Source organism: Bufo bufo, chromosome 2 (genome assembly GCF_905171765.1).
Source record: "Bufo bufo chromosome 2, aBufBuf1.1, whole genome shotgun sequence".
NCBI classification, from domain to species: Eukaryota; Metazoa; Chordata; class Amphibia; order Anura; family Bufonidae; genus Bufo; species Bufo bufo.
In genome coordinates, this window is record NC_053390.1 from 458,534,892 (window position 1) to 458,556,087 (window position 21,196).

At 45.6% G+C, this 21,196-nt stretch overlaps 1 protein-coding gene across 1 annotated transcript; it reads right to left on the minus strand.

Moving 5' to 3' along the window:
• Window positions 1–1,102: 1,102 nt before the first annotated feature.
• REX1BD (required for excision 1-B domain containing) lies at window positions 1,103–20,442 on the minus strand. Its single transcript, XM_040417631.1, has 5 exons — window positions 20,332–20,442; window positions 12,277–12,359; window positions 3,718–3,922; window positions 3,519–3,607; window positions 1,103–1,557 (listed from the first exon to the last, which is right to left on the minus strand). The coding sequence occupies exons 1-5, from the start codon at window positions 20,356–20,358 to the stop codon at window positions 1,485–1,487; spliced, it is 477 nt and encodes a 158-aa protein (XP_040273565.1). The 5' UTR covers window positions 20,359–20,442; the 3' UTR covers window positions 1,103–1,484.
• Window positions 20,443–21,196: the final 754 nt, after the last annotated feature.

The following is a 21,196-nucleotide window of genomic DNA, read 5'->3' on the forward strand; positions in this document are numbered from 1 at the left end:
AATAAATGGAGAACTAAGTTACAGCTGCAGTATCGGCTGAGGACTGGCTGGAAGGAGTTCTTTTTTGACTGCAGGATGCCAACATACCTTCTTCAAATGTGGGACTCTGAAGGCTTTCGAAGAACGTAAAATTATGAACATGTCAGAACGTGACCACCTGAATAGTGGTCCCAGGGGACAGTGCACTTAGAGAAACCAACACCAGCTGCAAGAGCATCTGTTCTCCCCCAGAGAGGTTCCAGCATCACCAGAACCTCTACTTCAGAGGGTAAAAGCAGAGCAAGGGCCACAGAGGGGAGCCCCAACCAAACTTCTGAGGCTGCTCTCAATGCCTTATGCCACTTGGGAAACCCCTTCTAACAATCACCACAGTGGACCTGCAGCCCTAAATTGAGGCGAGACAAAATCTTCACCCCCTCCATAGAGACCAACCAGGCTGACCCATCCAGGACAGGAAACCTGAACTGAGGTGTGTTCTACTTTTCATCATTCAGGTTTCCTGTCCACCGGAAGTCCTCACCAAGGCTGCCATCATAGGGAGGAGTAAATCCATTCTACCAATCAGAAATGTATTCAACATTGTTCTGTTGAGATAATTGTTACTGCTATGGATGTCGGGGCCATTTTTACCTGCACTGCACCCCTTGGTAACTATCATTTTTAACTGTGTTTGCATCCAGGCATGCATCCCAGGTTTCCATTGGAAGGATTTCCTGATGGAAACCTCAGCCAGAAAAAAACATTGGCCAAAGCAGGTTGATTAATTGGCCAGTGATTACTTGAAAGGGCAATTTGAGGCAGTTCCTGTGTGTAAAGAGAGGAGCCAGAAGTAGAGAGCAACAGGGAGCTGGGCAGTGTTGGAATGTACACGGTGGGGAATCAGTGGATGTGAGTATCGCGTATTTTGCATCAGTATTTTTAAGTTAAAACCAGGAGTGGAACCTACAGATAAAAGTATAATAGAACTATTTGTTACTCCTCTGTTTTAGCTTACAAATACTGATGAGAAATATTGACCGATTACTGATCTTGTGAAAGTTTCCTAAGGCTAGTTTCACACTAGAGTTAAAGCAATCAGAAATAGACAGAAAAAAAAGATTGCAAGTTATCATTAACCTTTATATACAAAAGGAAGTACAATCACAAAAGAATAGTAATCTTTTCATTTACACAGGCTGCAGCAATGTGAAGCAATAGCAAATTAAGAAAACAGTACGACTGGAAACAGATCATAAGGCACATTTCATATAACCAATAAAAACCATTGGAAAGAAACATACATTACGGCTCAAATTCACTTGGAGAGATTGCAGTGCAAAAAGACGTGTCCCTGCCATGTCAGTTAAGCAACACCTACTGATAAAGAGCCAGAAAGTCACCCAAGAGGGCAGCAGATTAAACAGAGCTGGCTACAGTGCAGATCCAAGTAAGTGGTCCAGACTAGGCTCCGATTTCCATTCTGTGGCTTCCAAAAGGGGCAGACGTCATTTTATTTCTTCACAATCATACTTGAAATCCTGCAGTACTTCACTGATTGCTTCCACGGTTTTAATTATCCTACGGGAAGGGATGGGAACTATAAATAATATACATCTGGCTTACATTACTCACAATATAGAAGTTTAGGTAGTGTTTATGAAACACCCAGAAAAAAGGGCTGCACTCCTTGTTTAGAAGTGAGGCACTTTCAAGGTGTTGTCGAAGTGATCGAGATCTAAACAGTGGAAATAAATGGGGGCACTTTATGGCAATATAACCACATTTATTTAGCATGAATTCCACTCTTTCCCTTTCTTTGATTTCCTTGAACCCATGTCATTACATTTGAAAGAGAAAGCCCTAACCACAGGAAAGAATAACCTAGGGAAGATAGGAAGGGGATAACAATTTCCCATCCAGTCATATAAAATGGAACAACAAAGAGGATTTTGTTAGGGGGTGGATGGGGGGGTACGATGCCTTAGGAGTTTAAAAAAATAGCCTAAAGCTACCGCTTAAGGCACCTTTCTTCCAAATCACAGCTCTGATTTTGAAGTGAATAATGGCTGCTTTGCAAACTGTAAAATCTGTCTCAATGTAGTAATTGTGCATTTTAAAGGGGTTCTCCAGGTTTTAGTGAAAATCCTTGTGAGCCGACTTGTGGAGGGATAGTCTGCTCAGCACTTTCCTCTTCATCATGTCACCTATTCTGCCGCCAAAGTCCAGAGAACTCCTGTAACCTTTTGAAAGAGGTTTTAAACAGGCCAATTTAGCGGGCAATTAACGGGAACGAACAAAACATTCCCAATAATTGCCTGATGGTCAGATAGATGAGAGCTGCATTTACATACAAAATATCTCTGTGTGGCAACGCACTAACCCTGTATTGATCACTTGTCCTCCGCATACGGTTTCAATGTTTCTTCGCAGCACATCACTGTTACATAAGCCGATGTGCCGCATAGAAACAATGGTTTCAGGTGGCAGCAGAAAGATTAGATTCATCGGGTAATTGCCAGCACATTTTACAAATGCCAATTATCAGGAACAAGCATTTCTACAAATGCTCATTCCAGATAACTGAACAGACTATTGGTCCTTGTAAAAGGACCATTAGACTGGGAGGAAAAGGAGGGCACAAGGTAAGAAAAAATGTTAACCCCTTGGAGGCCAAGCCAATTTTTGTCTTTTTTAATTTTTTTCACTTACATAACCATATGAAGACTTGTTTTTTGCAGGACAAGTTGCATATTTTAAGGATTCCATTTAATTTAACATTATGTAATGAAAAAATGGGAAAAAACATTGGGCGAAATTAAAATAAAAATATTATTGTTTTCATTATACACTGTGTGCTAAAAATGCCTTGACCCTTAGACCTGGGCTACACTGCAACTTTTTGTAGTGCGACTGATTGATTTTAACTATTGAATGACAGCTGCAGTCCACAAGCTTGCATTCAACTGAATTAATTTATTTGGGATGCAGCTGTAGTTTAATAGCTGAAATCAATCAGCAGCACTACAGAAAGTTGCAGTATAGCCCTAGTCTACAACAGTATCCACTTCCAATATCAAAATCAGGGCTTGGAACTGTAATGTCAAGTGATCATAAAGGATCTTTTTTTATTTTCTTCTGGTATGAAGTGTCTAGGACAGTGATGGCTAACCTGTTACAGACCAAGTGCCCAAACTGTAACCCAAAACCCTCATATTTATAGCAAAGTGCCAAGACGGCAATTTAACCTGAATACTACAGTCCAATATAGTATATATTCCATGTACTTTATTATTCAGCAATAATAGCCTGCCTATATTCAATGTGCTGCCTGTGCTGATCATAGTGCGCCCGGCGCTGATGAATGTCAGGAAAAGTCTAGGGCATATTGGTACACCATAGACTTTTTCCAGGGTGTGGGTGCCCACAGAAAGGGCTCTGAGTGCCGCCTCTGGCACCCGTGCCATAGGTTCGCCACCACTGGTCTAGGAAAAGAGCAATCAAAGGGGAAAATAAAAACACGTATTAAAAATGTTAGTTACTTGTGTTTCAGAAGCTGAACCTCCTCTTGATGGCTTTCATCACTAGGATGGTCTTGGGCATTCTGTTTAGCTAGTTGTAATCGTGCAGTCTGCAAAGGAAAAGAAGCATTATAAACCAGTCTAAAAAAAACTCAAAATAAAAAAGAATACTAAAATAGAAATAATCTTAAATCTAGTGATTATGAACTGTACATCATACCAGTTCTAATTTCTCTTTCTCCATCTCCTGGAGCTTCTCTAGGTGTTCGGAAAGATCAGATCGATCATGGAGTTCCCTGAATTGATCCTTCATCTGGATAAGTTCTTTGCTAATGCCATTAAAAGCCTGTGTAATCTCATGAACCAACTGCCGGTAATGGATAAAGTCATAGTGGGGGCCAGACTTCAGATATGCTTGATGCCCTCTGAAATGAAAGTAGAAAAAGGATATGTGCCACCAAAACCAAATTATATTATTTCAAAATATGCCGTACCTGTAGAAAGATGGGGTCATCGGCACGTACTGGAGCTGTTCAAGACCAGATTTTACCTGGGGCAATTATAGAAAACTGACCCAGCATTTTGCTTGTTTGATCTCACTCGTTTATGCTGTCCTTAGTTAGAACAACATACATAAAACTGGTGACAGATTCCCTAGAGGGAGCAGATTACCAAATAAAAGGTTCTCACAGGCCAGAACTGCAACAGTGACCAGAAGTATGCGAGCAATATGAAGGAGAACATTACAACACTGCTACAGTGTAATTCTGAATTGCTTTTTTCATAAAGCTGACATTGCCAGTCATTCAGCTTTATATTTCTTATTACATTGGGGTAAATCCCAAAAGTTATTAACAACAAAATCATGCAGACAATAAACTGCGCAATTTCTAGACTGAATTTATGAGTGTGTTTGTTGTTTAATCCTAAGTAACACAAATATGATTAACACATTGCAGAAATACCTCGATATTTCATACGGATAAAGCTTGTAAGACACCGAGCCAGCAGATGTCTTGAAGTCAAGCAATCCTCCAATATCCTGTCATGTGGGAACGTTTAACTTTTTTATTATTATATACTTTTATTTTACTATTATTATTTTTTTCAAATAAATATTCCAGATATATAAAATAAATAAGCCAATGATTTGGGGCAGAAGTGTTAAAATTGGAACTCTCCACATTTTCAGGCTTTGAAAAACTGACTTGCAGATTGACCCTGAAAGGTTAACCTTCAGAATCTAGAGCGTACCCATAAAGGAGTGTACGGGAGGCTGAGCAAAGTTGCAGATGCATTCTCTGTAGATGTGTGAAAAAATAATATTGCAGTTTCACAGCTAGAAGATGGAAAATCTGGTTTGCACATTGTAGCAGATACGGCTGAGATACTTATGTTGTAATATATATATACATACATATCTGGCAGAGTTTCCACCTTCTACATTTCACTGCAAGGTGTAAACTTCTTCATGTAACATATGAAAAATGAACACATCAATTTTTAGGTTTGGTGCACACTGCAGAAAGCATTCATCACTTACAATAGGTCTCCTTATGGCATACACTGGGCGGCTTTTATTCCACTGGACTGGAAAGCCTTCCAATAAATGGGCATCACTTTTAAAATGGCATTTGCCTATATCTGTGCAATATACTTCAGGAGAATTTCCCACAATGTACATGGTGTTTTACTTTACACGGGCTGAGAATCCAAAAGATAAATCGCTAAGGAGCATTCATAGGCACGCTTGTTAGCGATTATCGCCGTTTACCTGATGAACTATCTAAATGCTTGTTCATCTGGTAATATAATAGTTCGTGTGTACACCAAAAAATCGTCGTTTGCCGACAGCAGATTGTGCTGTGTAATCATGATCTGCTGCCGACAAACGACGAGTCAGTATGGGGACGAACGATGGCATTAGTGGTCGCTACTCACCATACTCTGGAGGAGATCGCTGCACGTAATAGCAGCTCTCTCCTCCACCAGTGATCAGAAGATTATCGGGAAGGAACGCTTCCTTCCTGTCAATCTGAAGCTCTGTCATCCTGTAGAAAGAGACCTTTAGTTTTACTCCAAAACTGTGTCACAATGCTAGAGCGCCGTAATCTCGCGATGCGCAGCTAGCACATGCGCAGTTTCGGCATAGTGTTCCTTCCCTGTGCTGGCATTAGCCTCAGGGAACGAACTGCGCATGTGCTAGCTCTCGCATCGCGACATTACGGCGCTCTAGCTTTGTGACGTCGGGGAGCAAGGGGGAGATTCGGAGGATGCGGGGGCGGTGCTGGGCTCCTTCACGCTGGACTCATCTCAGGTTCATTTGCATATGTATCAAATCTGTTTTTTTGAGACAATAAAAGCACACAGAGCTATGGGGACTGGATATTGCGGATGTGTTAGCGGCGATCTAGCAGCCCATGTCCCCAGCTCTATTCACAAAATCCAGGTGGCAGGTTCCCTTTAAGGCACACTCTTTTCCATGGAGCCATGCCCCTTTCAGCTAAACCACACCCCTTTGGTGTAAAGGGTTAGAAAATAATGACAAATGAAGTGCAAATCATGTCTGACAGTTTCTTCAATATTAAATCTGCTCCTATGTCTCAAGGAGATAAATGAAAGGGTGTCTGCCAGAAGGAAATTCACTGATAAATCAGTAGGGATAGCTCAGCTGAATATAAAGACGCCTTTCCTACTGAAAAGCACCCTTAATCCATATGCAAATATTAGGTGTACCAAGGGCAGGCCCAAGCAACTCTCTGCACCCTGGCTCCTCCTGCTTCCTCTTCCGGCCCCTCCCTCTCTTGATTAACAGAGCCAAGCAGGATCACTATGCCCTGTCAATCAAGAAAAAGAGGAAGGGCGTGCCGGAGGAAGCACGAAGAGTAAGGGTGCACGGAGTGACTTGAGTTTAAGCAGTTTTTCTCCAGAATGAAGCAATAGATCACTAGGTGAAAGGTAGAAATATATTCGTCTGAGCTAGCCCTACAAGGTGCTGTAGATAGATACTCCTGTACAGGCCCTTTCGCCTATGTGCTCACACTTGACTCAAATACACCATATATAGCCACATGGTCCTACCCAATCCTCTGAACTCTTATTATACGGATCTGTACTTGAAAAGTTTCAACATGTTACAAAAAAATGTGTGTAATATATTTCCTGTGTGGTCCATACCTACCCTGGAACGCCTCATTCCTCTAGATTTCAATTAGCATCATGTTTGGTGAATCTAGGTAATCGCTCGGCCACAAAACACACACATACTGTGGCGCAATCTGCCTTTGTAGCTAAATTGGTAATTCACAAACTTGAGGGGAATCCGATATAATTTTAGCTATGCACATGAAGCAATTAACTGCACTGGCGGAAAATCTGCAAGTGTTTAGCGCACTTATGTATTTTCCCCAAAGCGGGCAATAAATCAGAGAGGCACTTTAACTGGCTAACCAATACCAAATATTATCTAGTGTTATGGATGCACGAGAAAGAACAAGGCTGCAGTAAGCAAACCAAATTAAAGTCAGGCGCTCCTCTGCTCTGTTATTCTTTACCAACGTGGAAAAAAAGCAGCTTAAATAGGCGGAACAAGAAGTAAAGCATTATGTGGGATCCTGATGAAGTCCAGATGAGGTGAGTGGAGAAAAATGAAACATCTCGTATTTGATTTCAAAGACGGCCACATGCAAATGGATCCAAGTTATAATCAAATTGTATATACTGCTCCTAACTCACTTATATGGGGGGGGGGGGGGGGGGGGTGATGCTAATGGTCCGCTGGTAGGTAAAGCATGGAGGCACTAACCCCAGCACTGCCCCGATACGTGCACAATGCCCAGGCAGGAAACTGCTGGAGGTGAGAATAATGTTGACAATGTTAGCTAAACATCTGTGAATAAAACACTTCATAAAACAGCATGTTTCACATCCAACCCTCATCCTCCTACTGTGGAAACGCACTCTCGCTCTTCCATTATATTAAAGGGCAACACCCCCACCAAACTGCTTTTTAAGATCATCTTATAAAAACTCATCAGCCCCCCGTGCCATCAGTTCTCACTGCCATCAGCTCCCCCCAGTGCCATTAGTCCACTGTGCAATCAGCTCCCCCGGGTGCCATTAGTCCACTGTGCAATCAGCTCCCCCCATGCCATCAGTCTTCTGAGCCATCAGCTCCCCAGTGCTACCCCCCCTTCCCCATGCCATCAGTCCTCTGGGCCATCAGTCCTCTGGGCCATCAGCTCCCCCAGTGCCATTAGTCCACTGTGCAATCAGCTCCCCCGGGTGCCATTAGTCCACTGTGCAATCAGCTCCCCCCATGCCATCAGTCTTCTGAGCCATCAGCTCCCCCAGTGCCACCCCCCCCCCCCCCCTTCCCATGCCATCAGTCCTCTGGGCCATCAGCTCCCCCAGTGCCATTAGTCCACTGTGCAATCAGCTCCCCCGGGTGCCATTAGTCCACTGTGCAATCAGCTCCCCCCATGCCATCAGTCTTCTGAGCCATCAGCTCCCCCAGTGCTACCCCCCCCCCTTCCCATGCCATCAGTCCTCTGGGCCATCAGCTCCCCCAGTGCCATTAGTCCACTGTGCAATCAGCTCCCCCGGGTGCCATTAGTCCACTGTGCAATCAGCTCCCCCGGGTGCCATTAGTCCACTGTGCAATCAGCTCCCCCCATGCCATCAGTCTTCTGAGCCATCAGCTCCCCCAGTGCTACCCCCCCCCCCCCCCAATGCCATCAGTCCTCTGGGCCATCAGCTCCCCCAGTGCCATTAGTCCACTGTGCAATCAGCTCCCCCGGGTGCCATTAGTCCACTGTGCAATCAGCTCCCCCCATGCCATCAGTCTTCTGAGCCATCAGCTCCCCCAGTGCTACCCCCATCCCTTCCCATGCCATCAGTCCTCTGGGCCATCAGCTCCCCGGGTGCCATTAGTCCACTGTGCAATCAGCTCCCCCGGGTGCCATTAGTCCACTGTGCAATCAGCTCCCCCGGGTGCCATTAGTCCACTGTGCAATCAGCTCCCCCGGGTGCCATTAGTCCACTGTGCAATCAGCTCCCCCCATGCCATCAGTCTTCTGAGCCATCAGCTCCCCCAGTGCTACCCCCCCCCCCCCCATGCCATCAGTCCTCTGGGCCATCAGCTCCCCCAGTGCCATTAGTCCACTGTGCAATCAGCTCCCCCGGGTGCCATTAGTCCACTGTGCAATCAGCTCCCCCGGGTGCCATTAGTCCACTGTGCAATCAGCTCCCCCGGGTGCCATTAGTCCACTGTGCAATCAGCTCCCCCGGGTGCCATTAGTCCACTGTGCAATCAGCTCCCCCCATGCCATCAGTCTTCTGAGCCATCAGCTCCCCTCAGTGCTACCCCCCCCCCCCCCCATGCCATCAGTCCTCTGGGCCATCAGCTCCCCCGGGTGCCATTAGTCCACTGTGCAATCAGCTCCCCCGGGTGCCATTAGTCCACTGTGCAATCAGCTCCCCCGGGTGCCATTAGTCCACTGTGCAATCAGCTCCCCCGGGTGCCATTAGTCCACTGTGCAATCAGCTCCCCCGGGTGCCATTAGTCCACTGTGCAATCAGCTCCCCCGGGTGCCATTAGTCCACTGTGCAATCAGCTCCCCCGGGTGCCATCAGTCTTCTGAGCCATCAGCTCCCCCAGTGCTACCCCCCCATGCCATCAGACCTCTGGGCCATCAGCTCCCCCAGTGCCATTAGTCCACTGTGCAATCAGCTCCCCCGGGTGCCATTAGTCCACTGTGCAATCAGCTCCCACGGGTGCCATTAGTCCACTGTGCAATCAGCTCCCCCGGGTGCCATTAGTCCACTGTGCAATCAGCTCCCCCCATGCCATCAGTCCTCCGTGCCCTCAGATCCCCCAGTGCCACCATCTTGCGCTCCGAGACATCAGTCCCCAGCGCAGGTGATCCCCAGGGCCAATACTTACCCTTCCTGCACAGGGGGCCACCGACACTCTTCTGCAATTCCAGTCTCTTCTTCGCGCGCTGCAATGTCCTCTTGACGTCACACAGCATCAGGTGACGTCACACAGCATCAGGTCATAGTGCATGTAAGCCCGCACTATGTCCTGACAATGTGTCAGGATCCAGTGCAGCGCGGTGTAGGTCGGTGGGTGACCACGGAGCGCGAGTAATGGCAAGTGCCTCACTAACGCTCCGTGTTCACATGACACAAATGAACAGACGACCTTAACCAAATGTAACCCAATTATTTATAGAAAAGTGACGCAACTGTTTAATTTGAGTTTTGTATATACCGTGTGGTTCACTTTATAAGACACACCTTTTTCCCCTAAAAGTGGGGTAAAATGGCAGTGCATATTATAAAGCAAATCCAGGGCCAGGAGTTTACAGGGGATTTCCAGGATTTTAATATTGATGACCTATTCTCACACCCCCTGCCAGCCCCTTCTCTGTGACTGACAGCCGGCTGTTCGGCAAAGGCAGCCAAACTCTGATGCATAAGCGCTGTCAGTCACAGTGAAGGGGCAGGGAAGGGGGCGTGGTTACCGTGACTTGAAGCAAGGAGGCCGCTGCCCCCTTGACTTCAAGCATGTGTGGAGAAGTGGGCCGGGGATAAAACAACGTTTTCAGTATTTTTGCTGCATCTGCTTTCAGGAAGAAAGGCATCATCAGAAATACACCGCTGTCGGCTTGGGATGTGACAGGTTCCCTTTAACTTCTGGCTCTAATGTAGAGGTGGAGCAGACTATGGGGTGTCATCTGTTATGGGTGGGAGGAATCTGATGCTGACACACTGTTATGGGGGGGTTCTGATGCTGACACACTGTTATGGGGGGGGGGGGGGTCTGATGCTGACCCACTGTTATGGGGGAGGGATCTGCTGCTGACACCCTTTTGCGGGGGGGGGGGGGGGGGAATCTGCTGCTGATGTACTGTTATTGGGGACACTTTATTAGGCTTACACATGCATAGGGTACCTTAAGCTGCTACTTGAGCACTCCCATCAGGGCACTCATGTGGGGAGGCACATACAGCATGAGCAGGCACATTATGTAAGGAAAGTCTGCACCGATTCACTGTCTCCCTTCAGAAGCGCAACTGCCTTCAACTTTTCATCGCATCGCATGTGTACATTGCAGGCCACTATACGTATTCCACTTAGCACAGCCTGCAATATACACATGTGATGTGCCAGCCATGTGCTATATTCGCACTATAAGACACAGGGACATTTGGCCTCCACTTTTGGGGGGAAAAAATGTATCTTATTGTCCGAAAAATAATTCAATAAAAGTTGTAGGTTAAACATTGGACAGACTTAATTTTTTTTTGCTAAGTATCGATTTGGTATTGAGTATCAGGACACTTTACTTGGTAACAAAATCAAGTCAAGCAAGCATTTGTATTGGGGTGTTGAGAGTTAGGCTACTTTCACACTTGCGTTCGGAGCGGATCCGTCTGGTGTCTGCACAGACGGATCCGCTCCTATAATGCAAACGATGGTATCCGTTCAGAACGGATCCGTCTGCATTATCTTTCAGAAAAAATTCTTAGTGTGAAAGTTAGTCAGACGGATCCGTCCAGACTTTGCATTGAAAGTCAATGGGGGACGGATCTGTTTGAAATTGAGCCATATTGTGTCAACTTCAAACGGATCCGTCCCCATGGACTTACATTGTAAGTCTGGACGGATCCGTTTGGCTCCGCACGGCCAGGCGGACACCTGAACGCTGCAAGCTGCGTTCGGGTGTCCGCCTGCTGATCCGCATCCACTCAGAATGCATTGGGGCAGTACGGATCCGTTCGGGGCCGCTTGTGAGAGCCTTCAAACGGAACTCACAAGCAGAACCCCGAACGCTAGTATGAAAGTAGCCTTAGTTGCGCGCCAGCTTTATCAAGACTGATTTCATTTGCATAGGCCTGGTATCTGGTACCATGTGATAGGTCAACAAATATTATATTATATATTTTAGATAGTTAAAATAGTAACAAAAAGCAATACATAACATTCAGTAAACATAAATTTGGACAATGATTACAATGAAAGCAGGGAATTTCGGTAGATGGACGAATGTGCCCACTAAGATTTACAGTGATGGCCAGGCTAAATATTGAAAATCTCCATTGTCTTTTGAGTCATACATGAAAGTAGCAGCTGTGGGTTGAGAAAAATGACTTATTCAGTTATTATATTACCCTTATTCTGTGGTTCGGTACAATTACTACAATACCAAATTTATATACTGTAATTTCTATTTTTTTTTTACTATGTTTAATAAGAAAGTCTTTGAAAAACAAGTTGCATCACTATATTCTGACACCCAGAGAATATCTTGATACATTTCTCCCTTTATATTCAATTTTTTGGGTGGGGCAAGGTGACCAAAAAACAGCGAGTCAATAATTTAGATTTATTTTTTTACAGTCCAGGATAACTATTTTTATACTGTGAATTTATTTATGGGAAAGGGAGTGCATTTAATCTTTAATACTTTTATGTTTTTATACTACCAAAAACATTTATATGTGATCATTTGAATCATGCCTTCTCTTGACTATTTACCTGCTCGCCATTGACATTGCAGCGGCGAGCTGGGGTAATTACAACTCTGCGTCCCTATTCACTCCAGTGGGATGGCTCGTATGAGTGCTGTGTTGGTGAGAGTGCTGGCAGCCGGCCCCATGCTGATGCGATATTGATGACCTATCTTGAGGATAGGTCATTAATATAAAGAAGCGAACATTATTTTCATGCCAACACATTTTTGTGCTATGCTAAAGAAATGTAAGGTACTCACTCATCAAAGAGACGGTAAGTCTCCACACGTTCACCTTGTAACTGGTAAAATCTCTGTATAAGGAGTCGAAAGTCACTGTCGGTCTAAAAAAAGAACAAAGAAAAGAATAGTGAGGAGAAGACTAAAACACCACTTGACAGCAATCTGGAACCAACTAAACACGCATGCTCAGTCAGTCAATCATGAGAGTGTGTACGCTACGCTTAAAGGGAACGTCACAGAGGGCAGCATAGTGTAGCGACTAACCTGCTTCAGCTGTCTGTCACTTCTGAGCTGGCACTCAGTACTTTCAGAGTGCTGACACGCCAAACTCTGCAGCGTGCGCCAGCGCTGAGAGGGAAATGAGTCTGATGAGACTGGGTGCCCCACCCCCGGATGAGGACTGACTGGTTTCTTTCCTATGCACAACTGGAAAGAGGCCTATCAATTAGGCTAGGTCTACACAACGACATTTGTCGCGCGACATTTAGTTGCACCAATGTCACGCGACAATTTTTATAATGGCAGTCTATGGAGTTGCACTGCGACGCAACAGTCGCAGAAAATCCATTCAAGATGAATTTTTTTGCGACTGTCGCGTCGCAGTCGCAGCATGTCGCATGTTGCAGTGCGACACCATAGACTGCCATTATAAAAATTGTTCCGCGACATTGGTGCAACAAATGTTGCAGTGTAGTAGCGACTAATGTCGCCGTGTAGACCTAGCCTAATAGTCCGGAGATAGGAGAGGACGAGGACAGTGAGCCTCAGACACATGTTGCTGGCGCACACTGCAGGGTTCAGCATGTCAGTACATTAGATTTATATTACATTAGTCAGCAGATTTACTATCATATACGGCAGAACCAGTGGTCGTAGATTTTCTGGCACATGAGCAGCCAGAAGAGGCACTAAATATATTAAGAGTCCAGCACCTCTTAAAGAGGTTGTCCAAGATTTAGATATTGATGGCCTTTCTTCAGGTCATGGGACTCAGGCCTCTTCACAGCCTACCAAGTACAGCAGTTGTGCTCAGGCTTGCGAAGAGGCCGCAGCAGTCACCAGTGTGCTACGACCTCTTCAAACAGATGATCGTTGGGTGTGGCAGCAGTCAGACCCTCAACGATCAAATACTGATCAATATTATTGTTTATATTTAATTCTATTAGAATTCTCAATATCAAAATCCCAGACAACCTATTTAATAAATTTGGAGCTTCTTACTCCACCACACTTCTTATTAATACCGGTGTATGAAACCCAAATCTTCATAAATGTCCTCATTGGCTAAAAAGAGTGATCAAATTTTACCCTGAGGCTGGGTTCAGACCTGAGCGTTTTACAGCGCGTTCCTACGCGCTGTAAAACGCTCAACAGGCAAGAACCAATGTTTCCCTATGGGCATGGTTCTCACCTGAGCGTTTTACAGCGCGTGCGATCGCGCTGTAAAACGCCCGACGCCCCAAGAAGTACAGGAGCTTCTTTGGGGCGTCTTGTCGCGCGTTCCCGTACATAGACTTCAGCGGGAACGCGCGACAATGGGCGTTCGCTTGTTCCGGAGCCGCGTCTGTAAACGCGCATACAGAGCGCTCCATCCCGAACGCTCAGGTCTGAACCCAGCCTGAAGGAGTGTATTCATGAGCAGAGCGCTTCCCTGCCTTCCCATGTCCCTCTCAGCAGTGACTGCCGGCTAGCTATAGTCAATCAAAAACATCATCCATCATTTTAGGTAACTTCAAGCACTAGTAAAAATGCAAACATAGGATGAGAAAAGAGCTCAAAACAGCCACTTGCACATTTTCCCATGAACAGGTTTTCTCCATGTTGTGCTGGCTCCTAACCCATTACTTTCCGTGGGAATGAAAGTGTTTTTATAGAAAAGTTATATATTCTACTCTGAATCATCAACGTCTGTGCTGTGTTCATCGCTGGATCCACTAGATGAGTCCATCGATGGCCAAACCTTCATACTGATTTGAGAAGAGAGCAGTTTCTAGATAAAGCTACATCCCCATCTGCTGGCGTCTTATATGTATACAGTATGTATCTACAAGAAATTATCTTGTATCAGCGCGGCCTGTGTAGTCTGTTCAATCCCTGCCACCTACAACATTGATCCTGGTAGACGTGCCAGGAACTATACAGCACACTGAATAACCATGGGAGCCTGGTACTAAGGCTGCGTTCACACGGGCGAGATTTCCGCGCGGGTGCAATGCGGTAGGTGAACGTATTGCACCCGCACTGAATCCCGACCCATTCATTTCAATGGGGCTGTTCAGATGAGCGGTGATTTTCACGCATCACTTGTGCGTTGCGTGAAAATCGCAGCATGCTCTATATTCAGCGTTTTTCACGCAACGCAGGCCCCATAGAAGTGAATGGGGTTGCGTGAAAATCGCAAGCATCCGCAAGCAAGTGCGGATGCGGTACGATTTTCACGCACGGTTGCTAGGAGACGATCGGGATGGAGACCCGATCATTATTATTTTCCCTTCTAACATGGTTATAAGGGAAAATAATAGCATTCTGAATACAGAATTCATAGTACAATAGGGCTGGAGGGGTTAAAAAAAATAATATAACTCACCTTAATCCACTTGATCGCGCAGCCCGGCTTCTCTTCTGTCTTCTTCTTTGCTGGGCACAGGAAAAGGACCTTTGATAACGTCACTGCGCTCATCATATGGTCCATCACCATGGTAAAAGATCGTGTGATGGACCATGTGATGAGCGCAGTGACGTCATCAAAGGTCCTATTCCTCAAAGAACAAGACAGAAGAGATGCCGGCTGCGCGAACAAGTGGATTAAGGCGAGTTAAATTTTATTTATTTTTTTTAACCCCTCCAGCCCTATTGTACTATGCATTCTGTATTCAGAATGCTATTATTTTCCCTTATAACCATGTTATAAGGGGAAATAATACAATATACACAACCTTGAACCCAAACCTGAACTTCTGTGAAGAAGTTCGGGTCTGGGTACCACATTCAGTTTTTTATCACGCGCGTGCAAAACACATTACACCCGCGTGATAAAAACTGAACGGAACGCAATCGCAGTCAAAACTGACTGCAATTGCGTACCTACTCACGCGGGTTTGACGCAAAGCATCCGGACCTTATCCGGACACGCTCGTCTGCAAGGGGCCTAAGGCTTTCACACTGGCGTTTTGGTTTCCGTTTGTGAGATCCATTCAGGGCTCTCACAAGCGGTCAAAAGCTGATCAGTTTTGCTCTATTGCATTGAGAATGGAAAAGGATCCGCTCAGAATGCATCAGTTTGCCTCCGTTCAGTCTCCATTCCGCTTTGGAGGTGGACACCAAAATACTGCCTGCAGCGTTTTGGTGTCCGTCTGACGAACCTGAGCACTGACACAATAGAAAACGGATCAGTCTCCCATTTCAATGGTGTTCAAGACGGATCCATTTTGGATATGTTACATATAATACAAATGGATCCATTCTGAACGGATGCATGCGGTTGTATTATCTGAACGGATGCGTTTGTGCAGATCCAAAGTAATGAATAAACAGAGAATTGGCCATTTTTATATTTTTTTCTATTACGCCATTCACCGTATGGGATACCTTTTTTTATATTTTAATAGTACGGGCGTTTTCACGTGTGGAAATGCCCCTGATGTCAATTTTTTAATTGTATATTTTGATAAAAGGGGGTGATTTTAATTTTTATATTTAAAAAAAAAAAAACATTTTTAAAAATTTTTAGGTCCCCAACATGAAATCATCAAATTGCAATTTGTATAGAGTAGTGGATTACTACTCCATTATTCTATACATAACTTTCTATATTACAATTCAGTGCTGTCACCTGCTGGCCTGAATTGTAATATACAAGGAATGAGCCTAGAAGCCTAGGACAGGCTCTTGCTCAATACTTACATGGAACGCCTTCCCCCATCTCCGCACAGGGAAGGCGTTCCTGCCTGGAAAGCGAAGCTTCCGGGTTTTAGGCCTCTCAGATGCCGTGGTCACATTTGATTAAAGATTAAATGTCCGTGATCTGCATTACCGCTGATCACAGACATTAGCCACGGTTGTCTGCTGTTAAAAATCAGTCACCCAGTTGATACGGCATCCACTTCGCTCCATAGCGGGCGCTATCTTTAAAGACCCAACATACCTACATGTCCTGCGGATGTCAGGAAGGGGTTAATGTGGTGATTGTTGTTGCAGTGATAGGACTCTCATTCTGCCAATATACTGTAGGTGAGAGTCCCAGAGGTGAGCCCTTTACCACACAGGCATTTATGGCATATCCTATTGATATTCCTCTAGATCAGGGGTAGGCAACCTTTCGGCACTCCAGCTCTCGTGAGACTACAACTCCCAGCATGCATACTTGCTCTGCTCTTCTCAGAATTGTAGTTTCACAACAGCTGGAGTGCCGAAGGTTGCTGACCCCTGCCCTAGATGGAAATACTTCCATTAGAGTATGGCCACTCGTGGCATAAACACTGTGGATTCTCTGTAGTGGAATTGTGTGTGGAGAATCTGCAATGTTTTACAGTAGCTGCAAAGTGGATGAGAATTAAATCTTATCCACATCCCTTAAAAAAAAAAATCTGCAGTGAAAACCCAGCTTGCAGATTTGGGTTTTAATTCCTTGTTGTCGCAGGCATTTTCCGTTTTTTCCTCCCTGTCTTCCAAGAGCCAACATTTTTGAGCACTGGAATTTGTGCCCACTGTACCCATGACCACCAGATGAACATCTGGAGTATAAAACAAGGACAATTAATCACTAAATCATTCCTCCCACAACTAAACAATAATGCCGCCAAATTCACCGATATATATTTGTAATAATTTATAGTTTTTGACGATCAGAATGTGGTTACAAGCCATCGGATGCAGCGCTCTGGTATGTGCATCTTCCAGCATGGATCCTCTATGTCAGGGATCAGCAACCTTCGGCACTCCAGCTGCTGTGAAACTACAACTCCCAGCATGGAACTTGCCCGGCTGTTTTTGTAACTCCAAGTAAAAGAATGATTCTGGGAGTTGTAGTTTCAGAACAGCTGGAGTGCCAGAGGTTGTTGATCCCTGCTCTATGTTAAAATTATGTGTGTGTGTATATATATATATATATATATATATCTCTATCTGCAACACACCCGCCCGGCACCCCTATAGAAATGCCAATTCTTGTCCACAAGCTGCGGACAAGAATAGGACATGTTCTATCTTTTGCGGAGCTGCGGACTCGAAGATCGGGGCCGCGCTCCGCAAATGCGCACAGCACACTGTGTGCTGTCCGCATCCATTCCGTCCCCATAGAAAATGAATGGGTCCGCACCCGTTCCGCAAAATTGCGGAACGGATGCGGACCCATTTGCGGACGTGTGAATGGAGCCTAAGTGAAAATGGCCAGATTGTGCCCAATTAGCCATTTTCCCTCCCCGGTGTCATTTGACTCATTAGTGTTAAAAGGTCTTGGGTGTGAACGAAGAGCAGGTTTGTTACATTTGGTGTTATCGCTCTCACACTGGTCACTGGAAGTTCAACATTGCACCTCATGGCAAAGAACTCTCTGAGGATCTGAAAAAAGAGAGAATTGTTGCTCTACATAAAGATGGCCGAGGCTATAAGATGATTGCCAACACCCTGAACCTGTGGCCAAGACCATACAGCGGTTTAAAGACAGGTTCCACTCAGAACAGGCCTCGCCATGGTCGACCCAAGAAGTTGAGTGCACGTGCTTAGCGTCATATTCAGAGCATGACTTTTCAAAATAGACGTATGAGTGCTGCCTGCATTGCTGCAGTGGTTAAAGGGGTCCCTGCCAGCCTGTCAGTACTCAGACCATACGCCGCACACTGCATCAGATTGGTCTGCATGGCTGATGACGCACAAGAAAGACTCTTCTAAAGATGATGCACAAGAAAGCCCACAAACAGTTCGCTGAAGACGAGCAGACTAAGGACATGGATTACTGGAACCATGTCCAGTGCTCTGATGAGACCGAGATAAATGTATTTGGTTCAGATGGTGTCTGGCATGTGTGGCGGCAATCAGGTGAGGAGTACAAAGACATGTGTGTCTTGCCTACAGTTAAGCATGGTGGTAAGAGTGTCATAGTTTGGGGCTGCATGAGTGCTGCCAGCTGTGAGGAGCTACAGTTCAGTGAGGGAACCATAAATGCCAACATGTACTGTGACATACTGAAGCAGAGCATGATCCCCCTCCCTTCGGAAACCGGGCCGCATGGCAGTATTCCAACGACCCCGAATACACCTCCAAGACGACCACTGCCTTGCTAAAGAAACTGAGGGTAAGGATACTGGAGTGGCCAAGCATGTCTCCAGACCTAAACCCTATTCCATTCCCGAAAAAATTGCGGACAAGATTAGGCATTTTCTATTAAAGGGAACCTGTCACCTGGATTTAGTGCATAGAGCTGGGGACATGGGCTTCTAGATGGCCACTAGCTCATCTGCAATACCCAGTCCCCATAGCTCTCTGCGCTTTTATTGTGTTAAAAAACAGTTTTGATCCATATGCAAATGAACCTGATATGAGTCTTGTGTCCGGAGATGAGTCCAGCAGAAAGGAGCCCAGCACCGCCCCGCGTCCTCCGATTCTCCTCCTTGCTGGCTGACGTCACAGAGCTGGAGCGCCGAAATCTCGCGATGCGCGAGCTAGCACATGCGCAGTGTCGGCATAATGTTTATTCTCTGTACTGGCATCAGCACAGGGAACGAACTACGCATGCGCTAGCTCGCGAATCGCGAGATTTCAGCACTCCAGCTCTGTGACGTCAGCCAGCAAGGAGGAGATTCGGAGGACGCGGGGCAGTGCTGGGCTCCTTTCTGCTGGACTCATCTCCGGACACAAGACTCATATCAGGTTCATTTGCATATGGATCAAAACTGTTTTTTAACACAATAAAAGCGCACAGAGCTATGGGGACTGGGTATTGCAGATGAGCTAGTGGCCATGTAGCAGCCCATGTCCCCAGCTCTATGCACTAAATCCAGGTGACAGGTTCTCTTTAAGTGCTGTGTATGTATATATATAATATTGGTGAGGTTGGCAGTATTATTTATTTGAGGGAGGAGTGATTTAGTGATTAATTATGAGAAACACTTGTATGCGAACCAACGTGGTTTAAGGGGGGGGGGGGATATATATGTACCTGTTGTGCACTTTATAATAATGCTTGTAAAAGGCAAGTTAGCTAAGCGCTGTACTTTTCAGGGGAGTTGCAGGGGTACGGGACCCCCTTAACATTTACCAACCGGAACACCCTATTTTTGCACATCGTGTGCATTCCGCATCACGGATGCAGACCCATTCACTTCAATGAGTCCACAAATCCAGAGATGCGGAATGGTGCAGAACGGAAGCACGGAACCACTACGGAGTGCTTCCGTGGGGTTTCGTCCCGTACTTCAGTTCCGCAAAAAAGATAGAACATGTCCTATCTTTTTGCGGAACAGCCGGATCACGGACCCATTAAAGTGAATGGGTGCGCAATCAGTTGTGGCTGCCCCACGTGGGTGATCGTCCATTGCGGCCCGCAAATTCACAGCTACGGGGCGAACACGTGCAAGAGGCCTTAATATCAGTCCAGTCATCCCACCCTAGATTCTAGTTTTCACACATTGCAGATATACTGCATTCATTTTTCTACGATACTGCAGCAAAAGCAATGGTTTCCCAAAATCACACTTAAAAAAACACGCTGCGAGTGCAATGTGTAAACGCAGTCCTAATTACATCAGTTTCCAGGAAAGCTGGGTGAGAATCTGTATTGAGGTCATTACAGCACCCCAAGGCGTTGTCACCCACAATGTATTATTTAACAAAATCTGCAAAGAGCAGGGAATTAAAGCGTTTGGGATACAATATCTTAACTGCATAAAACCTGGACAGCACTTCATGCAATCCGCAGCTTCTTCTACATTATCCGGTTATACTACACAATACAGAAACCCTCTCCTGGCCTGCACTGGCTGATAACAGGGAAGAATAGCCTCCCACCATACAGAGCACTGAGAAGCGCCGGTCACTGCCCCAGCACAGGCGGCAGCCCACTCCTCTACCACTCACCATCGTACACACAGGCTGCACCGTCATGTATCCCACCAACGACTGAAGCCTTCCTCCACCAGGCAAGAAGGACCCTGTGCTGAATCATCGGTGACTAAGGAGCGCCCTCTAGCGGCTGGATGACTTATGGCAAGTAAATGATACCAAAGACATTTGTTTTATTCATGTCCTACTTAATTCATTTAAAGTAAAATGAGCAGAATTGCTACCAATAATGATATAAGTTGCAGACTGTGGGCCAGTCCTTTGTTTGACCAACAGCCATTTCACCCAACTCCACTATATGGGCATACATATTTCCCAACTCTTAAAAATCACAAATAGGGTGATAGCAGGGGCTCAATACTATGCCCAGTGCATCAATACACGCACAATCCTGTCTAGTAGTACCCTTAGTGCCCCCACATGATAATTATTTCCCCTTTGTGCCCACACAGTAGTTATGCCCCTAACACAGAAGTTATGCCCATATTGTGCCTTCCCACAGTAGTTGTGCCTACATTGTGCCCCTTTCACAGCTGTGCCTCCTTCACAGTAGTTATGACTACAATGTACCCCTTCACAGTAGTTATTCTTATATTGTGCCCCTTTTACAGTAGTAATGCCCACATGGTGTCTTCACACAGGAGTTATGCCCATATTGTGCCATCTCATTGTAGTTGTTCTCACATTGTGCCCCCTTAATAATAATTATGTTGCCCTTTCAACAATAGTTATGCCCCTTTTTAGCAGATCCCGCTGGATCCAGGATGGTTGGGAGGTAAAGATATATACACACTCCGTGTATTACACATGGATTTTTGTGTGGAAAATCCACAGTATAATGCAGTACCAGCAAGGAGATGCAATTTTCAAAATCCCATCT